Raw genomic sequence first — 21,929 nt, forward strand, 5'->3', positions numbered from 1 at the left:
GGTGATCAAAGATGAATTTTAAGGGATAACATGATTGACTACAGGGGGACTTTAATGAAATAACACATATTATAAACACACTTAATATTGAATGCCATTAAATGATTTGTTAATTGCATTTAATAGATTACACTTTTAATAAAACATTTGCATTAGGTTTGTAAAAGGTGTTTTGTTTTGTTTTTCTGTGAAAAGGTGTTCAGCGTTCTGACCAGCAGGGGTCACCAGTGTGTGGAGTTTCGAGTGCTTAAACAGAAAATCTTTTTGTGAAAATTGGTTAAATTGAGTCAAAGTTTCGATAAGTTTTGTTTCCTATCACAACTACTGTAAACACAGGAAGCTATAACATGCACAGAACAACTTCAAAACTTCAGAAAAACATGAACAACATGTTTGTTGTTTTGTTTGTTGTTTCAGTCCCAGTCTATACATATCAACCCTCTGTATGTCATGATCCCCTGCACCCTCAGTGCGTCTTTTGCCTTCATGCTGCCAGTAGCCACCCCTCCAAACGCCATAGTCTTCTCATACGGATACCTGAAAGTGTCTGACATGGTGAGTGTTAGCCATTAATTACATTTTTTTTTTTTAAATATGAACCATCACACAACTGTAAATGATTAAATCCAAAATGCACAGCGATATCTGATGAAAATGGAATGCTTTGTCAATTAGATTAAATGAAATGAAGAAATAAAATTGGAAAAACATTATCGATATGAATGTAGAACTATTAATGTCGGTTATCCAAATATTCCCTTTTGATCCGCAGGCCAGGACAGGGATTGTCATGAATATCATCGGCATCCTCTGCATTACCTTAGCCATAAACAGCTGGGGCAGAGCTATCTTCAGTTTAGACACCTTTCCCAGCTGGGCAAACACTACAGATGTGTGAGAGACTGAACCCCTCCTTCTGTCTGCTGTCAAACTGCACCATTCATCACTATTCTCACCATGTTTCCAACTGAGGAGGCCAGGCAGGGTCAGAGCCAGTGGCTGGTTTCACTGGAGATGATAGTGTGTCATCACTTGTGCTGTGACTGTGCAGTTCAGTTTTTTTTTTTTTTTTTTTATAAATTCATAATAAAATGATATAATATTTATGTGGATATTTAAACACAAATATCTAAACAGTGGACAACTGTGTACACACATGCAGGCCAGTTTGGACAGAATAGTGTGATTATGTACAGTTTAAGATTAATTAAAACTCACTATTGCAATGTAAATTTAATAATGTAAATTAAAATACTTTTTTTTTTTTCATATTTCCTACTAATACATTTAAATACACTCTTTGTTCCTTCACCTGCATATAGCCAATGTTTTAAATCAGTATATTTTTGTGATTTTTTTTTATTTATTTTTTATCAAATTTACATTGTTTAGGGATATTTATAAATGAACACATCTACGTAAATAAACAATGATTGTTGTAGGGGAAAATGTCACTTTTAAAAAAAAAAGTGGATTTACAGAAAATGTTCAAGAATAGAAGATTATGATGTTTCATCCAGTTTGTTTGGCCTATATGAGGAAACAGCAGAAATTGAAACATATTTGCTATTATAATATGTTATATTTCTGTGAGTTTTGAAAAAAGCTTCTTTTACCCATTACCCATAAAATAAATATTTAATATGCAAATTGTGTAGGTCAAAAATGAACTGCATTAAATAAAATCACATTGAATCTATTATAATGCCTGGTAAAGTCCTAAAGGATGGATAATGATGAGTGATGACCAGATGAAGTATTAAAATTAGAAAAAACATTGCCATTTTAGAAATGTGCTCAAATGAGATTTAGTGACATCTATTGTCAAGATGAAAATTAAAAATAGGTGAAAATTTCAGGTCCGTGTAATGCTTCATAATTCAGTTTTCAGACCATACAGTGCAAATGAAAAAAATTTAACTTGTGTATGCAATGGGGGATTTTTTTCTAAATAGTTTCCTTTTCACCTTTACAGAAATATTACAAGAGTTATCAATATCTAATTTAAAGCGTTCCAGTAGCCTACTTTTACTGGATAGCCATTATTTATTATTTTAAAAGAGACTTCTTTTGTTAATAAAATATAATTTATTCACTGTTCGCCAAGCTTTACGCCATTTCACATCTCCAAACACAGGAGCCCAAAAAAGGCGAGCTGGAGGATCAACAATGCAGTAAGACCATAGACAGTAAAAGAAATGGACACAGCGACCCCATTGAATTCAACGGAGACAAAGTGAAGCCAATTAGAAAATCTTACTTCCTGGGGGTCCAAGCGTACTGCGCAGACTCAAACTGAGCTCGACGACGTAGATGTGACGTGAGCAAACCGTCTGTCTTCTAGTAGCTGTGCCAAGATCAATCTAAATCATTACCTTCCGAAACTCGCATAGACGGAGAGCGTGAGTAGGAGCTGTCCATGATCTTGGAGCAAGAGAAACTTTTTGTAGGTGTTCTGATTAATTACTTTGTCATTTTGCCTCGACGTCCCCCCGATTGCCCGCGAGCTTCTCCTCCTGTCCATACGGTAATTCTCTACTGTGCGACAGAGAGTCGCGTGGCTGTGACGCAATCGTTAGCCTACTTTTACAAAAACTGCTTCTACAGGGCCATAACGTAAGATACAAGGTAATGGAGCATTTTATACATTGTCGTGTTTCTTTAGAAATAAATAATGGACAAATGGAGTCTTTAAACGCCTCAGATGTGAAGTTATTCGCTGTCAAAGTGACGCCAAAATGAATGGGAGTCAATGGGATGCTAACTGGAGGTGGGGTTCCGTTAGCCAATGGCGGCGTCCGGGGTACTTCAAAATAATACAAATCCCTGCACCCTTGAGTAAGACACGAGTAGCGTAGTTCACGTTTGAACACGCATGCGCTGTAGTAGGTTTCGATTACGTCATGAAAGTGTAAATACGCATGCGCACGATGATTCCATTATTCCATTTACGCTACACAAATTACATTATTTTATCCAATCTGTGACTAGTAGTGACATCTTCGCAACTTTGTTTGACAGAATACATTAATGGATAACTAAGAGTTAGCAGTTTAACTTGATGTCTATGTATGTAATGTAGCTTTAATGTTTAAATTCATCCACGATACAGCTTCAAAGCTGTATGCAAATTTGAAAAACTGGCAGGGTCGTTGTCATGACACCGTACTGTCTGGTCTCATTTGCACAACGACGGAAAATTTTACGACACACGCACTGGTTTTCTGGTAAATATGGCGTCTCCGTAGGTCTTCCTAAACAAAAACGGCATATTTTGGTTTAGGAATCTCTCTATAGATCCGTTTAAATATACTGCTAGACATTTTCAAGATATTTCAACATCGTTTTCTCTCCCGTCGTCTGTCATGGCTGGGATTATGGAAACAGGTTTGTAATTTGTTGATGTTGACTATGAACGTGTTATTTCACTAAGATTCTTTCGCACGACTTCAAACAAGTTTGATCTGATTGTGACAGTATTAACTTACTCTTGTGTATTATATGCCATTTACATTATGCGAAAATAAATTCATACGTGGGGTGGTTGTACCTAAATATGTTGCATTTCCGTTCAAGCATTTTTTATAATAATAAAATAATTTTATATGAATAATAATAAAAAAAATTTAAATCATACTTTCGCAGAGGAGCAGGCGAGAAACCGTTTCCAGCTGGAGTTGGAGTTTGTTCAGTGTCTAGCGAACCCAAACTATCTGAACTGTAAGAACAAACATTGACATTGTTACAAGCTTATTTTAAATACTCTGTTACAGTGATTCAGATATTTCAGTTATTGGTTCGTCTATAGCAGTTTGAATCACTAAATCTAAGGTAATTTTTGTTTCTATGTTTCAATATCGTAGATTGGTCTTTTAAATGCTTTTTTTCCACATGCGTTGTGCATTTAAATATGTCATATAACATCCTGCTTTTTATCATGCAGTTCTGGCTCAAAGAGGTTACCTGAGAGAGAAGCCTTTTGTCAATTACTTGAAGTATCTTCTTTACTGGAAAGAACCAGAATATGCCAAATTCCTGAAGTAAGTCTTATGCTGTACATTTTCTACTAATCTAATATATATATATATATATATACACACACATACATATACGATTAAAGTAATGCATCTTCTCCATGATGTAGACACTCATGCATGCATGGGAACAGACAAAAAGTACAAACATAAAAAAACACTACTTTCAGCTTTTAATAAAAAGTGTTGTACAGCGGATATGTAACCCGTAATGTTAGGAGATCTTTTGTAATGCATACATGTATAGCTGTAGGTATCAGGACATATTCTAAGTGGTCAGAATACAAAAATATTTAAAATGTGTTTTTAAAAGAAAATGAAGTTGTAGGCCTATGTTATAAAGGCTGGAAGAGATTGAGCCTGAGTCAGATGGAGGAAAAAGTAACGCAAGTAATTTAACATTACATGTAATTTGTTACTTTTTTAGGAAGTAACGCAATAATGTAATGCATTACATTTAAATGTAACTTTTCTCAACAGATCTCATCTGCGATGTTTCTCAATAAAAAAAGTTTCCTCTCATGGTGATTTATGTGATTGACATATTAGACTCTTCTCATATTAGATATCTTAATCTTTTTTCCCCTTAGATATCCTCATTGTCTGCACATGTTAGAGCTGTTGCAGTATGAGCACTTCCGAAAGGAGCTGGTGAATGCGCAGTGTGCCAAGTTCATAGACGAACAGCAGATCCTACACTGGCAGCATTACTCCCGGAAGCGCACGCGCTTACAGCAAGCGCTCGCGGAGCAGCAGCAGCAGCAGCAACAGCAGCCACAGGCTCCATCCCATGGCAACACCACCTCCAAATGAGGCAGTTAACATGCTCCTGCTGCCAGTTACTCTTTCACTGGAACATTTTTGTAAAAAGTCATTTCCAAATGGGCTTTTTCCAAAATTCCTAATGTTGTATCTGTTTATATACGGCTGGAGAGAATGATAAAATAGCTTCAAAAGAAGGTAAGGACAGAGTGAAATAGATTGCTGTCAAGCCGTATGTCTTGTCTCACAGTTGCTAGCTCCACCTCAACCTGCCACATGCTGTATCTTATAAATATTTGTATTATGTTTATGTATGCATTTTGGACAAAATCAGAAACCCAAATCCAAAATAAAGATTTGCATTACTTCATTGCATTACTAAGAATCGATGAACAATACTTAAACAACATTTATTCATTTTAGTTTATGTTAATCTCAACATTTACTAATACATTAAAAACTTGTATTTGTTAAAATTAGTTAATGCATTGAGAACTAATATAAGCAAACAATGAATGACTGTTGTTATTTTTTTAAGAAAGATTAATAAATACTGTAACAAATGTGTTGCTCATTGTTAGTTCATATTAGTTAATACGGTAACTGTTAACAAATGAAAACTTATTGTACAGTATTACCGGTAGCACTTAGTTAACGTTAGTTAACATGAAATAACAATGAAAAATAATTCTACTGCATTTAATAATATTATTAGTCAATGTTAATTTCACCATTTACCAATAGGTTTTAAAATCAAAAGTGCATTTGTTAACTGGTTAATGCACTGTGAACTAACATGAATAACAATTAAGAATTGTATTTTTACAAAGATTAGCGGTAACTATTTATAAGTATATAGTTATACAGTTCTTAAAAATAATTTCCAAACTATTAGTTTATAGTTAATTCATAGTTAATAGTCTCTACATTGTTAATATATTAATAATAGGCCAATACAAATAGTGAGTTATTCATTCATTGCCACTGTAATTAACACAATTATCATTGTTTAATTAGCCCATATGTAAAGGTAGATAATGTTTGTTTATGTTTTGTTAACTTATTAACTGTAAGTAGTTCTCTCTTTAGATTAAGGCATGGAAAATGACAATGTCATTCATTAAGTGCTTTGAACCAACCTTTATTAGGCATTAATTGCATTATTATTATTATTATTGTGTTCCTTAAAAAAATGGTCACACTTATAGGGTCCAATTCTTGCTATTAACTAACTATTAACTATGACTTTTGCCTCAATAAACTCCTAATTACTGCTTATTAATAGTTAGTAAGGTAGTTGTTTAGTTAAGGCATTGAGTAGGATTAAGGAATGTAGAATATGGGCATGCAGAATAAGGCATTAATATGTGCTTAATAAGTGCTAATAAGCAACCAGATAATTGCGAGATTCGGACCCTCAAGTAAAGTGTGTGTGTGTAAGTGTCTATTTGTAAACATTTTAATGAACACTGAAGATTAATGCAATTAATGTCTAATAAAGGTTGGTTTAAAGCACTTAATTAATTACATTTTCTGTGGCTTAATCTAAAGTGAGAACTGTTTACTCCTAATAACCAATTAACAATTCCTCTACTACAAGCTAATTAAACAATAATAATTGTTTTAATTACAGTGACAATGAATGAAGAACTCATTATTTGTGTATAACCTGATATATTACCAATGCAGAGATTACAATGTATTAATAAACGGAGCAATTCCAAGAGGGTCCTCACACCATCGGTGCTTGGGCCCTAAGTATAAGCTCATAGATTATTAATGATTTGTAAGTACTTCATTACTGTGTACTTATTATGAAGTGCTATAAGATTAATAAATTAATAAAAAAAATCCTCACTGTTAGTTCATGCTAGCTAATGCATTTAATAATGTTGACAAATGGGACCTTAATGTAAAGTGTTATAAAGAAGAGCTGCTGAAATTGTTACATTTTGAAACTTGGAGGTTTCCAGTTGTGTTTATTATTTTATAAATACTAAGTCAGTGGGGACCATCAATTGTTTGGTTACACGCATTCTTCAAAATATCTTCTTTTGCATACAGCTGAAGAAAGAAACTCATTCAGGTTTGGAACAGCTTGTGGGAGAGTAAATGACAGAATTTCATTTTTGGGTGAACTATCCCTTTAATATGATCTGACAGAGTCTCTGTTCCTTGAACTCCTTAACATTTTACATATGAACATCAGTAATATTCACAGGACCATCTCAGGATTATGTTAAATGACCACAAGCACCTCACATTCTTGAGTGTAACCAACACAACAGGCCTTTTACAAACTTGAAAGAGGGGGGAAGTAAGACCTCCAGTGGCTGCTGAGAAGAAGCACAGAAGCCATGCTGAATATATTATCATTTAAGGACCGTTTTTCATCAATTACAGTTAAGCTTTACCCTTTTGGAACAATAAATTGAATTATAATATGACCCAATTTTGGTCCCAGCCTGGACTCTTGACATCAGCTCTGGAAACTGCTTCTGATTTGACTATATGTTGTTCACCTTTTCCTTTACATTTATAAAACTAAATATACACAGCATATGATTAAACTACTAAAAAGTGCCTCAATGTACATTCCTTTTATGTCTTACACTGTAAAAAGAGATAACCTGAAACTGTTACCTTAAAAAAAAATTCTATCTGATTTAACATATATAAACATTTTTGTTGGTATAAATGAATGTATATATATGTTGGTTCAATGATGTTATATAATATGATAACTTGAATAAGACCAGTTAGATGTTACCATTTTTTCAGTGAATAAATGAGTGCTTGATCTCTAGAAACAAAAGCGTCCTAGATATAAAAGTCCTTTAGTAAAATGTATGTTATCTGCACTGCGAGGTTTTCATAATGCAAATGTAACTACCAGCACGACTATCAGCATTGCCTGCTACGAGCGCAGAGGGAGCTTTTAGTGTTTAGTGGATGTTATTTTGGGGTTCTTCGTCGGGATTCTGGTGTCCCTCTAATGAAACCTGACCTGCACATTCAGTGACTGCTGATATAACCTTTTGTACTACAACAGGAAGAAGCTAATGTCTGACCGTTTTTTCTTGAAAGGTCTGCCTGTAGAAGTCCTTTAAGGTATTTATATTATTATTTTTTATTTCATGTATTTTTTTGTATCCAGATGTATTAGGTTTATGGTTAACTGAGTAAAAGTTAATGCTTTCTGATTACAGGGGACTTGCTTCAGTAATGGAAACGGACAGTATTAACACAGAAACTCAGATAAATGAATACTCAAAACATGAGAGAAGCAATGATGCTCAGGTGACTTCAAGTTCACGGATTGTTACTGAATTTAAAAGAAAACTCAGAAGTTTTTTGCCAGTGAATTATAAAGAAGAAATTATAGAGCTGCTAAAACTTTCTGGACCAGTGGTGAGTTTATTAAATTGACTTTGTCAAAAGTTTAAGTGTTACTCCGTGTGATCTAAATCAATTGGATTAATTATTCTGTATTTTATTTAAACTGCACCTTATAAGAACTTTGTTGAGCCAAACAAATAGCACATATACAATATACATACAGTATATCAATTATTTTTTAAATATAACAAGCCTCTTAAAGAACCAATGAGGTTCATTCCCATGTGTTACGCAGCATGTGTGAGCTTCTGCTAGAGGTTCGAACCTGCATCAAGCAAGATTGAATTTCTGTTTTTGTTTTCTGATCAATGTTTAAATGTGAATAAAAGCCTAAATTAAATCTGTTCATTATATCAAGCGATCGAGTCTCTTCAGAAAAAATTTGGACTAAACCACTCAATATGAATTAATTTTATGAGCTCTTTATGAACTTTTTGAAGCGTCAAAGTGGTAGTTGTGTAGCTGTCAATGGAGGGATAGAAATCTCTCAGATTTCTTTAAAAAGATCTTCATTTGTGTTCTGAAGATGAACGAAAGTCTTACGGGTTTGGTACAAGATGAGAGTTGAGTCCTTATGACAGAATTTTCATTTTTGGAACTATCCCTTAAAGATGCAGTGTAGAGTCAATATAAGCCTATGTAATAAATTTTAACTGATATTTGGCAAAACTTAAGCTATTATATACTGTTGAATGTTTCCCCTCTTAATGCAGTTTATATCTCAGCTGATGATCTTTCTGATCAACTTCATCAGCACTGTGTTCTGTGGACACTTGGGGAAAACTGAACTGGCCGGTGTGGCTCTGGCTATTGCTGTGAGTACACAAAATAACTTCATTATAGCGGCATTCATTAAAACACCCATCGCCTTTATAAATACATCCTTTTTGCTCACAGGTTATTAATGTGTCCAGCATCTCCATCGGATTTGGATTGGCGTCTACATGCGATACACTCATCTCTCAGGTATGAAAGTCAATGTTCAGTAATGTGAGTGTAATTTGTGCTCAGGTGTCATTTGAAGTGAATTGTGTCCTGCAGACGTTTGGGGGTAATAATCTGAAGCGGGTGGGTGTGATACTGCAGAGAGGGATTCTCATTCTCCTTTTGGCCTGTTTCCCCTGCTGGGCGCTTCTCATCAATACAGAGCTGATCCTGCTGGCTGTCCGGCAGAGTCCCAGTGTGGCCAGGTATGACGCATTCAACACACATTAAGTTATGGTTCTGTTTAGCAAAACTTACTTGAGTCTGCTGTGCTGATAAAGTCTGTTGTCAACATTTTGTGATAGAAGGAAATGATAGTATTGTGTAATAACTTGATGTCATATAATTTGGACATGTGGCAGTCACATGGATGTGGAGTTCCATTAACTGTGTGTGATTGTTTTTCTCTCTCTCTCTCTCTCTCTCTCTCTCTCTCTCTCTCTCTCTCTCTCTCTCTCTCTCTCTCTCTCTCTCTCTCTCTCTCTCTCTCTCTCTCTCTCTCTCTCTCTCTCTCTCTCTCTCTCTCAACAGTCTGTCACAACTCTATGTAAAAATATTCATGCCTGCTTTGCCTGTGAGTAACACCTTTTTGCACATCAAAAAGGATCTTACTGCAAATACTGTAACTTTATAAAAAAAAAAAAAAGTATACCACTTAGACAAACATTCAAAAGCTTTTGTAGCTTTTTCAGCTTATCTCGAATATTGCTAGTTTGTAGTTAATCTAGCACTAGTATTAAACTATCTTGTATGTAGACTCCCCTTTAAAAGTTGGGGGTCAGTAAGGTTGTTGTTTTGTTTTTTGTTGTTTTTTTGAAAATAAATTAACACTTTTATTCACCAAGGAGGACACATTAAATTGATTACAATGAATGTAAAGACATTTAAAATGTTACAAACGATTTCTATTTCAAATAAATGCTGCTCTTTTGAAATTTCTATTCATCAAAGAATTCTTTAAAAATGCATAATGGTTTCCACAAAAATATTAAGCAGCACAAGCATTTTCAACATTGATAATAACAAGAAATGTTTCTTGAGCACCAAATCATTATTAGAATGATTTCTGAAGGATCATGTGACTCTAAAGACTGGAGTAATGATGCGGAAATTTCAGCTCTGCATCACAGGAATAAACTAAATTTTAAAATATATCACCAAAACAGTTGTTCTAAATAGTAATAATATTTCACAATATGCAGCCTTGGTGAGCATAAGAAACATCTTTAAAAACATTTCAAATGTATTTAAAGGGACATTTAAAGTTCACAAAAAAAAAAAAAAGAAGAAGAAGAAGAAGAAAATTCTATCATCATCTATTCAAAGCTAATACTACATTAAACATATGGTTTTCAGTTAATAACTTAAATTCCACAAAAAAAGAAAAAGAAATGCATGAAAAAAAAATCAGGTTCGGAATGACATGAGAGTGAGTAAATAATGACAGTCTTTTATTTTTATTATTATTATTATTTCAGTTTTCCTGACATTTTCCAACAACCTTTTTCTTATTTCCTATTTTATCTTCAGGCTGTTTTTATGTATCAGCTGCAGGGATTGTATCTTCTGAATCAGGTTACCTCCATTTTGTTGAAGTTTTTAAATGAATGCATTTGTGACATATCTAAGTTGGACATTTAATGATTTTATGCTTTCCTCTGTAATCAAAACTCATGACCTTGCTTGCACCATGCTCTGCTGTTTGAGTATATATTGCTGTGAGGCTGAGGGTCGGTTTTTGTTTGTATATTTGTTTAGGGTATTATTTGGCCTCAGGTCATCACAGGAGTTGCAGGGAACATCCTCAACGCTTTAATAAACTACATCTTCCTTCATCTGCTTGATTTTGGTGTGGCGTAAGAACCTGTCTGGATTCAGTTTATCTCATATTTAGAGACCATGTTTTCTTGTTTTCTGCATTCAGCTCACATTTGTGTGTTATCCTGATTTGTTCACAGAGGATCTGCTGCTGCAAATGCAATTTCCCAGTATTCTTTGGCCGTGGTTCTCTATGTTTGCATCCAATGTATGGGCCTGCATAAAGACACTTGGGATGGTGAGTCTGCTAGTCAGTTCTGCAGAGGTCTTTTTACTCGTTCTGCATCCTAAAAATGCCTGACAGCACACCTGTTTGAATTTACTAGTTTTATTGAACAGTCCACATGACTAGTTTCCTCATGTTCAGTTGGTGTCATGTTATACGGCTCAAGTAATATAATAAAATTGGCTTAAATTCAAGTATTTAACTATCTTGTTAATGTTTTGTTTTTGTTTTTATCTGAAATTGTATTTGTCCCATATATCCTGCTGATATTTGTCTGCCTCGCACACACCATTAGGCTGGTCTCGTGACTGTCTGCAGGAATGGGGCGCCTTCATTTGCTTGGCTCTTCCCAGCATGCTTATGCTTTGTGTGGAGTGGTGGACATATGATATTGGTGGATTCCTGGCAGGTTTGCAAACTATCAATGTATTTAGTTAATTGATTTTATTTTAATGTCATAACAATATTGGACATATATGATGAATATTGGTGTATTTTTTTTACCTCCCCCCTCCCTACTTTTATTGCAGGACTCATCAGTGAGGTTGAGCTGGGCGCTCAGTCTGTCGTCTGTGAACTGGCCAGCGTTATGTGTTTGGTACTAACAGTTTTACATGGTCTGATTTGGCCTGATTCTGCATAGTAGCATGTGTTCCTGAATCAGCCTCTTTTGCCCTGGAAACAAACTCTATCCCTATCTTTATCCAAAACTACTTCTAAAATCGGAAGTAAAAAAAAATAGTTGATAAAAGTAATGTTAAAGTCCCTATTTTCTACCTCAAGTCTCATCGTGAGTCTTTTAAAGGATATAAATCTGTTTATTTGATAGGAATGTTCTGCTGGAATCAACAAAGATGCTCCTTTTTGGTTATTTTTTTACCACGTGCTGTTTCGCATCTGAGATGCGAAAATGAATTGTTTTTACCCACACATCATTGGGTTTCTGGGACTGTACATTTACAGCAAAGTCATTCTTAACAGGATATGAAGGTTACACTCTAAAAAAATCTTGGGTTATTTTTTTTCTCTCCAAATCCTGGGTTGAGCCTTTTGGGTATTTTTTTGGGGTTCTTTTTTCAGTATTTGGGTAGTTTTTGTATTACCCAGATCTTGGGTCAGACATAACAACCCAGGGATTGAGTAATTTATCGCAGGCTTTTTGCGACCTCTTCAGGAGAGAGCAGTACAGCTCCATCAAAACGGTGCATGTCTTCGGTAAAAACAGGTTTGTGTACATTTTATTTTATCTATTACTTATTGTGAAAAAGTCAATAAGGTATATCGTTTAATTTTATGCAAAGCAATATGTAGGGGCACATGACTCGCGTCTGACTTTTTGTGTGATGGAAACACCTGATGCCTTACATAAAATTCTATGATTTTATTCAAAATAATACAGAATATAAATAGATATGATGTTAAAATATGTCTGAACTGTACACTTTTTGTTTACGGCCAGGTTATGGAGCCAGTTGCCGCATATTTCGGCTACGAGTGAAACGCAGGACGGCAGTCTGAAGTTAGAAGTTCCCCCTCTGAACATGCCGGCACGAGATCCAGCGCCGTTATGGTGGAAATGGGACAACAGAGACTGGTCGATTACACTTATAAATGTTTACTTATAATACTTGTTAAACGAGCTTAGATGTTGGCAATATGTATTAAAAATTATGTAAAATATACTATAGACCAATTTTGAGCCTACGTCACAGCGTTAGCTGGTGGCAAAACGAACGGAAAACTGGAGGCGGCCAATACAAACCAGCACAGATTCGGCTACATAATAAGGAGCTTAAATTATTAGGGCCCGAGCACCGATGGTGTGAGGACCCTCTTGGAATTGCTCTGTTTATTATTATTATTATTATTATTCTTCTTCTTCTTCTTCTCCGCATTGAATTGCATTTTTGAGGGCCTAAACATGCTCGAAAACTCACGAAACTTTGCACACGCGTCAGAACTGGCGAAAATTTACATCTGATATAGGTTTAAGAATTGGACGGGGCAAAATGGCTCGATAGCGCCACCTATAAAAGTTCAACGGAGTGCGCCTCCCGCAACGTTCCACGTACGTGCACGAAATTCGGTACATACGTGTAATGACCTAATACCTACAAAAAAGTCTCTTGAAGCATAGCCCTAAACACAAAAGGAAGTCAGCAATTTTGAACTTCCTCTCAGATTTTTGTGCAGTTTTTGCCATTTTCAGGCCTCGTACTTTAACGAACTCCTCCTACAGTTTTAATCTGATCATCTTCAAATTTGGTGAGTGTAATCTTAAGGCCTTTGCGACGTTAAATTGCGAAGATCTTGAGTTTTCGTCAAAGGGCGGGTCCTCGGCGGCCTGACAAATTTCGATGTTTCGCCATGAAACAGGAAGTTGCTGTAACTCAGGCATGGAATGTCCAATCTGCCCCAAACTTCACACTTTTGATAAGCATTCTGTCCTGAACACATGACCATGCTCATATTCAGTTACAGTCATAGCGCCACCTGCTGGCAACAGGAAGTGACATGTTTAACACTGTTATGGACTCCTAATAACATATAAAAAAGTGCCAGCAAGTGCTAAACATGCTAACAACATACGCGTGATTTTTTTTCCCAAACCACTTCAGCGGAAATCCCGCCCTGCAGCCTATTTAATTGGTTCAGGTTACAGTGACGGGTAGGTTTAGGGATCAGTGTTTGGTGTAGGCAATCTGTGACGGGTAGGTTTAGGGATCAGTGATTGGTGTAGGGCAATCAGGGCGGGATTTCCGCTGAAGTGGTTTGGGAAAAAAAATCACGCACAACATACTAGAAGCATGCTAAAACATGCTAGCAAACTCTTAGCTAAGTGCTAAAGCATGCTATTATTGCAATTAAATAGGAATTTGCTGTAACCCAGGCATGGAATGTCCAATCTGCCCCAAACTTCACACGTTTGATAAGAATCATGGCCTGAACACATGTCTATGCTCAAATTCAGTTATAGTAATAGCGCCACCTACTGGTAACAGGAAGTGTCATGTTTAACACGTTGATGCCATTCTAGCAACATGTTAAAAATGCCATTGAGTTCTAAACATGTTAGAAACATATTAAAACATGCTAGCAATACTTAGCTAAGTGCTAAAGCATGCTAATTCAATGAAACAGGACTTTGTTGTTACTCAAGAAGGCAATGTACAATCTACCCCAAACTTCACACGTTTGATAAGAGTTATCTCTTGAACACATGTCCATGCTCATATTTAGTTATAGTCATAGCGCCACCTGCTGGCAACAGGAAGGGATGTTTAACACTGTTCTTGACTCCTAATAACATATAAAAAAATGCCAGTAGGTGCTAAACATCCTACCAACATACTAGAGACATGCTTAAACATACTAGCAAACACTTAGCTAAGTGCTAAAGAATGATATTACTGCAATTAAATATGAATTTGCTGTAACTCAGGCATGGAATGTCCAATCTGCCCCAAACTTCACACTTTTGATAAGCGTTCTGTCCTGAACACATGACCATGCTTATATTCAGTTACAGACATAGCGCCACCTGCTGGCAACAGGAAGTGACATGTTTAACACTGTTATGGACTCCTAATAACATATAAAAAAGTGCCAGCAAGTTTTAAACATGCTAACAACATATTATAAACATGCTAAAACATGCTAGCAAACTCTTAGCTAAGTGCTAAAGCATGCTATTATTGCAATTAAATAGGAATTTGCTGTAACTCAGGCATGGAATGTCCAATCTGCCCCAAACTTCACACTTTTGATAAGAGTCATGGCCTGAATACATCTACATGAGAATGTTCATTTATAGTAATAGCGCCACCTACTGGCAACAGGAAGTGACATGTTTAACACGTTGATGCCGTTCTAGCAACATGTTAAAAATGCCATTGAGTTCTAAACATGCTAGAAACATGTTAAAACATGCTAACAATGCTTAGCTAAGTGCTAAAGAATGCTAATTCAATGAAACATGACTTTTTTGTTACTCAAGAAGGCAATTTCCAATTTGCACCAAACTTCACACGTTTGATAAGAGTTCTGTCCTGAACACACATCCATGCTCATATTCAGCAATAGTCATAACGCCACCTATTGGCAACAGAAACTGACATGGTTAACACAGTAATGCAGTACTAACCACATAATTATTGTGTACTAAGCATGCTAGAAACAGACTAAACATGCTAGCAACACTTAGCTGAGTCATGAAGCATGCTATTATCACCATTATACAAAACATTTTGTTACTAACTTTGACATACTCTTACTATATATACCTCCTTAAATGTACATTTCCCAACCATGCTCTGTCTTCCTAAAGCCACCGAGTGTTGATGGCACGGGTGCGAGGGCCCTTTCATCGCTGCTTGCAGCTTTAATTATTATTGTTATTAAATGTCATCTTGTTGTGTTATTGGGTGCAAGAATCGACGGAGTACAGGCTCCAATTTGAAATTTTATTGCATAATGTTTTCTAAATGATTGTGATTATTTACATTGTTTTGATTGATTGTCTATAACAGTTACTTTTTGAAGAACCTGGTAATAAAGGGTAATCAAATACATAGTTAAAAAATAAATATGCTGTATCTGGAATTTTTATTTCTAGAAAATATTCACATCGTTAAAATTGCACCGTAATGTCACTCTTTACATTGTCGTCTTTGTGTCTGGCCGTGGCGCTGGCTCGGCAGAACTGCGGATCGTACCACACAAGTCTTGTACGTAACGTGACCATTTAGTACAGTTATAGGCATCTAAAGATTTATATTCCCTCAGTTTCTCTTTACGCTCAGGTTCTCTATCAGGTAGCAGAAGTCAGGCCACTCAACCGGAGGTAACATTAACGTTAATCCTGTCAGATCGTCCATCCATTGACTGTCTGAACGTGTCCGTTAAAATTAACTTTTGCAAATAACAATCGCGGTCCTGGACAGTGAGTGACCTTGCACATTAAGATAAAATCGGATTTTCTCCAGTCATTATTAAAAAACAAGCTAACAAAACTTGCAAACAAACGTTAGTAAAGCGGTCAGAGGGATCGTTCTGCCACCACCTAAGCTCCGCCCACAAAAAAAGTCACCATGTTTACCAACTGAAAATTGGTCTATACTGTAAAATATGATTGAAAATAAAGGAATTATCATGCAAGCCAGTGGTAGTATTGAGTATTTTTAAAAAGTTTAGACGATTTAAGTTAATCCGTAGACATTAATTCATGTATGAAGAAAAAAGTAAAAATTAATAGTAAAAATGAATAAACTATTCTGGGTTAAATCAACCCATAATGTTGGGTTAAATAAACACCCAATTTGCTGGGTAAATTTAACCGAACATTTGTTATGCCCTTTATTTACCCAGCCCTTGGGTTGAAAACAACCCAGTGTTTTTTAGAGTATAATGTATGGTTTTGGATGCCTCTTGCAAATACTAATTTGTTTCCCAGATGAGAGACCAGAGTTCAACAGTTGATTCCCCCCAGGGGCCAAACCCTCAATTTCCATATCTCTGGTCGGGATGATAAATTGTGCTTGAGAAAGAAGATCCCCCGGATGGGAATCTCCAATGGAGAGCCGTCCAGGAGAGACATCAGGTTCATAAACCACACTCTGGCCATCCAGAACTGAGCTACTTGTAGTAGATGAACCCCGTCCTGGCGAACCCTCTCTAAAACTCACAGGAGCAGAGCAATCAGGGGAAATACATACAGACGTAGCCTCAGCCACGTCTGAACCATGGCATCCAGCCCCAACGGAAGAACCAGAGAAGACAATGCACCGTTTCTACTGATGCAAACAAATACATTTCTGCCTGGCCGAACCTCCTCCAAATCAACTACACAATTTCTGGGTGGAGTTTCCTTTCCCTGGGCCCCGGCCTCGACAAGATGTCTGCTCCCCAATTTAGGTGCCCAGGGATATAAACTGCACTCGCCGAGAGCAGCTTGCCCTGGATCCAGAGGATGATCTGGTGCACCAAGAGGGCATAACCGCAGACCCCCTGGTGATTTATTTATGAGACTATCAAGTTGCTGTCTGAGTGGACAAGGGCATGGTGGCCTCTGAGATCCAGGATCCAGCATCTTAGTGCTAGAAATACAGCCATCATCCCAGGCAATTTATGTGCACTCCAGCCCGTGAGGGAAGTGTCTGTCGTTAGTGTTTTCTCATGACAGGATGACCCCAGCACAGGGCCTTGAACCAAGAACCAAGGCTTCTTCCACATCACTAGAGTACAAACGCATCTGCATGTAACCCCTTGGTCTTGGGAAAATGCCTTAGTCTTGAGCCATCACTACAATGGTCTCCTGTGAAGAAGCCCCAGAGTAATCACGTTGGATGCATTCCTTCATGCTCTAACACCTGCTCTGAGCTGACCACTTGTGCTTGGCTGGGGCTGCTCTTTGGGAGAAACCCCAAGTACCTGGACTCGGTGGGGGATATACCTTTGGAATGCAACAGTGTTTACAGTGTCGCAGCAGAGGCTAGGACAGGAGAGCGGAGCATCCAAGAGGAAGAACTTTTCTCTTTCCTTTATTCCAAAGAGGTTCAACCATCTGCAGTGCCTCTGCATGGCCACCATAACTGCCATAGAATGGCCGATTGAGTGGGCTGTCTATTTGGTGGTGCAGAGAGCTAAATATGTAGCCAAGCCCAGCTCTTTATAAGCATCCGGGCCCCTCCCCTAAGCAGGTTGGCCTGACATATCTGCAGTAAAGCCATTGTGGGCAGACATGCCCATGCCTGACTTGATCCCACATAGGCTTTACCCACCAAAAACAATGTAGTTCTATATGGCTTTGTGGGTAGTGTCAAAGCCTTTAAGGACGATGCCGACTAAGAGGAGAGATAACTTGCAAGTGTCTCTTCAACCCTAAGCATCGCCCCATACCCGTGTTTGGGCACGTGCCTGGCCTCTTTCCTCAAAGAGAGCCTCACGGGAGCGGAGCATTCTCAGTGGCAGCCTTTCACAATGAACACAATCAGCCCCCTCGAGAGCTGACTGTGAATGCTCCGCTCCCAAGCAGAACACACACAGAGTGTGTCACCTCCCATAATGTAGCACGGGCAGGGAAACTCGCAGATCTTAAACTGCTGCCTATTCGCCGTTAATTAAATAATAGTGACAAACAACACCAAATAACACTCAAAATTTACAAAGAGGAAGACTAACAGAAGACACAGAAGCTGATTATGTTTGGTCCTGGAGTTACAGCCTCCGGGATGCACCATCATTTATCACGAGACTATGATTGGCCAATGAGATTGGAGTGATATTCCACACATACATTTCCAAAGCGTCAACCTTCTGACACAGCATTGAGTCCCCTTGAAAAGGAACATGTCATTTTCAAACTGCAATAATATTGCACACCCTGTAAAAAAAAGTCCACCTATTTCAACTTAAAAACTTAAAAAGTTCAGTTGCTGCCTTACATTTTTAAGTCAACTTGATTGTATAAGTCATTTCAACTTATATTATATTAAACTGGCTTAAATAAATTCAGTTGAATCTTGCAACTTGCAAAAAAATAAAGGTTGTAAAAGGCAATGTAAAAACAAAGGTTGCCATTACTTACTGCAAATATTTTTTTACAGTGCAGTATTACTGTTTTTATTGTATTTTTGTATTTTTCTGTATTTCAAATAAATGCAGTCTTGGTGAGCATAAGTGACTTCTCCACTGTTTGAATGGAGGCGTATTAGGATTAATCTGGGTAAATTGAGATAATTTATTTTATTTATTTTTTTCATTGAGTTGACAAATAGTAGCTCAATTAATTAATGGAATCCATTGGGTATAGCATTTGAACACAACTCATTGTTTTCTCTTTGTGATTCAGTTTCCACTGGGATTTGCAGTGGCAGCCAGTGTGAGGGTGGGAAATGCTCTTGGAGCTGGAAACACGGAACAAGCCAAGCTGTCCGCCAAAGTGTCTTTAGTCTGTGGACGTATGTTGTCATGTCAAAAGCTTTAACTGATGTCTATGTTGTTTAACATGTCTATTTTTTTGGAAACCTGTTGATATAAGATAGCAGGGTGTTAAATCCATTATTGTCTAAATGAAACATGAAATGATAATCACTATAATTATTGTTACTCATATTAGGTTTTGCAGTAATTTTCTATCAATACCTGTTTCTTTTCTTTGCTGCTGTAGTACTTGTTTCCTGTGTGATTGCAACAATAATTGGAGGTACTAACAACATTATTGGATACATCTTTAGCAGAGACGAGTAAGTTACCAGAGAAAGTTACTGTTGAACACTGCATAGTTAATTTTTTTATTCTAAAGAACATCAGCATTTAACATGTGAATGTGGAATTATGTTGTGTACAGTTTTTTTTTGTATTTTATGTCAGCGTTTTTCATCAAATCAGGATCAAATTATGGAGAATAACATTATAACTGGTCTCATTAACTCTCTATATCTTGCAGGGAAATTCTCCTCAGAGTTTCAGAGGTCATGATAATGTATGGCTTTATCTATCTATTTGATGCCGCTTCTGTAAGTATATTGATTTTAAACCTCTTTATAGATACATGAATTAAAAGAAGAAACATAAAGCTTCTTTTTGTAACACTTTTAGTTATTAATTTTAAGTGGCCTGCTATTTGTATTTCTCTCATTTTGTGTATGTATCTTGATATTTTCCCTTTGATAATCACCCAGATGTGTTTTGATTGTAGGCTATTACAGGTGGCATTATCAGAGGTGCAGGAAAGCAGCTGCTTGGTGCTCTTTGTAACATTGTGGGACATTATTTTGTGGGATTACCAATTGGAGTGTCTCTGATGTTTGCCTTCAATATGGGCATAATTGGTAAGAAAGTAGCTGGCTATATTAAAGCTATTTCATAATTTTGAAATATTAAAAATAGTAATCTGGGATTTGTAAGACTGAATGCTGCCCTGATAATTTTAGAACACAATTAAATGTGAATGCAGCTTCTTTACAACAGATTTCTGTATGTTCTGATGCTGTTTGTAATGACACATCTGCTCAATGCTGCACACTATTTTACTGTAACAGAGCCAATAAACTCAAGTGCCACACTAAACACATCCATCAATCTCCTCACATCTTTTCTCTCTGTTGTTAGGTCTGTGGATTGGGTTTTTTGGGTGTGTCTTCCTACAGTCATTGTTCTTCAGCATCCTCATTTACAAACTAGACTGGAAAAAAGCGACTCAAGAGGTGGGCCATTTTTCATCATCCACACACAAACACACATACTGTATAACTCAGCATAAAAAAGTCCCTTTTTCAGGATACTGTATTTTAAAGATAATTTTGTAAAATACAAATAAGCTTTACAGATCTTTATTGGAAAGGGTTTGAACAATGTTTTTCATGCTTGTTCATTGAACCATTAACAATTATTGCACATGCACATGTGGAACAGTCCTTAAGACACTAGTTTACAGGCAGTAGACAATTAAGGTCACAGTTCCCATAACTTAGGACACTGAAGAGTCCTTTCTACTCTGAAAAAAAAAAAAAAAAGAAGCAGCCTGATAGCCTGCACGAACATGCCTTACTGTGCGTTCACACCGAACGCGAATAGCGCGTCAAATTCGCGCCTGCCGCATCTAGTTATACGCTTGACCACTTTGTGTGCATTCGCGCGCCAAGAGCGAAATTGACGCGCGTAATATCAAAAGTTTGAATCGAAATTTATGCGCGTCAGAGGCGAAAGTTTCGAAACCTGTTGGCGGCCATCTTTTGCTGCAGACTGCAGACTTGACCAGAGCAATAAACTGTAATGTAAGAAGTCAGTGCTACAGGGAGGACAGCTGATTGTCCTTGCAGTGCCAAACCATGTGTAACTGTATGTCCCCCAGATACTGTACGTTAGAGAACTTGCAAATGCTTTGGAGTAACATCTCACAGCAGGAACTGGAAAATCTGCTGCAGTCCATGAGGATGAGATGCACTGTAATACTTAAGCATATAGTCTGTTTGGACAGATGATTGAACAGATGACTCTAGACTTTATCTTCTTATTTTTAGGCCTTGATCAGAGCAGGTGTTCAAGCCCCTGAGACGAAAGATGAATCTTACGCTATGGAAAATAAGGGCTGCACAGAAGGTACTTTCTGTCTGTGGTATATGATGACCTTAATGATGAACAAAAAACATGTTTCTTTCATCATGGGCTTTCGCTTATGTTTACAGATTATTGTATAGAGTCCCAGCACACTGAAGAAGGCCAGACAGATGCCAGCACAGACCTGGAAGGACTCAGTAATGGAGGAAAAGGAATAACAGATGCTGACAAAAAGGTCACAGTTGGGGTGGTTTTAACCACCAAACAGCTGGTTGTTCGTCGAGGACTAGTGGTTTTCTTCATGCTGCTTATCCTAGCTGGAGGGATTGTGTCAAATACGGTGCTCACTGGACAGTAAACACAGAGAAATGTCTGCTCTGAAAATGTAAAAACTTTTAAAGGATGTTTAAAGGATTAAATCCAAGGATTCAAGTTTTATCCTTTAAAACTTAACATATAATAATTAATCTGTAAACACTTTGTAAAATAAAGTTTTTAAAAAGACATCAGCATGAGTGAAGAGTTCCACTGCATCTATTGTCTTGTTTGACATTTCTGTTTTAAGACATTTATTTATTTTTCTATTGTTCATTTAAAGCATCACTGTTAACGTTCAAAAGCTGTTGTAGCTTCAGGATCTTATCTCA

At 36.9% G+C, this 21,929-nt stretch overlaps 3 protein-coding genes across 4 annotated transcripts in view; all 3 read left to right on the forward strand.

Moving 5' to 3' along the window:
- slc13a5a (solute carrier family 13 member 5a) overlaps nt 1-2,871 on the forward strand; it is a 34,413-nt gene extending 31,542 nt beyond the window's left edge. Inside the window, exons 11-12 of the mRNA XM_081391860.1 lie at nt 418-555; nt 773-2,871. Of these exons, the coding sequence (XP_081247986.1) occupies nt 418-555; nt 773-898 (264 nt within the window). The 3' untranslated portion in view covers nt 899-2,871. The remainder of the gene's footprint in view (nt 1-417; nt 556-772) is intronic.
- On the forward strand, nt 1,381-7,907 carry med31 (mediator complex subunit 31). 2 transcript variants are annotated; one of them, XR_014032021.1, is made up of 5 exons: nt 2,909-3,387; nt 3,646-3,720; nt 3,944-4,040; nt 4,625-4,994; nt 7,884-7,907. XR_014032021.1 is itself a non-coding variant. In XM_081391864.1 (4 exons), the coding sequence occupies exons 1-4, from the start codon at nt 3,366-3,368 to the stop codon at nt 4,845-4,847; spliced, it is 417 nt and encodes a 138-aa protein (XP_081247990.1). In that variant the 5' UTR covers nt 1,381-3,365; the 3' UTR covers nt 4,848-5,171. The 2 variants fall into 2 exon arrangements, 1 of the variants encoding a protein (XP_081247990.1); XM_081391864.1 differs by lacking the exon at nt 7,884-7,907 and having other exon boundaries at nt 1,381-3,387; nt 4,625-5,171.
- A 186-nt stretch (nt 7,908-8,093) lies between these two features.
- Nucleotides 8,094-21,688, forward strand: LOC308706291 (multidrug and toxin extrusion protein 1-like). The gene is made up of 17 exons (XM_081391865.1): nt 8,094-8,207; nt 8,909-9,010; nt 9,093-9,161; nt 9,237-9,385; nt 9,711-9,753; nt 10,710-10,754; nt 10,938-11,035; nt 11,138-11,235; nt 11,519-11,632; nt 11,754-11,821; nt 19,073-19,181; nt 19,391-19,466; nt 19,670-19,739; nt 19,922-20,054; nt 20,335-20,429; nt 21,246-21,324; nt 21,411-21,688. Exons 2-17 carry the CDS (start codon nt 8,924-8,926, stop codon nt 21,638-21,640), a joined length of 1,563 nt encoding a protein of 520 aa, XP_081247991.1. The 5' UTR covers nt 8,094-8,207; nt 8,909-8,923; the 3' UTR covers nt 21,641-21,688.
- The last annotated feature ends 241 nt before the right edge of the window (nt 21,689-21,929 follow it).

The sequence above is a fragment of the Scardinius erythrophthalmus genome, assembly GCF_964197995.2.
Source record: "Scardinius erythrophthalmus genome assembly, chromosome: 17".
NCBI lineage: Eukaryota > Metazoa > Chordata > Actinopteri > Cypriniformes > Leuciscidae > Scardinius > Scardinius erythrophthalmus.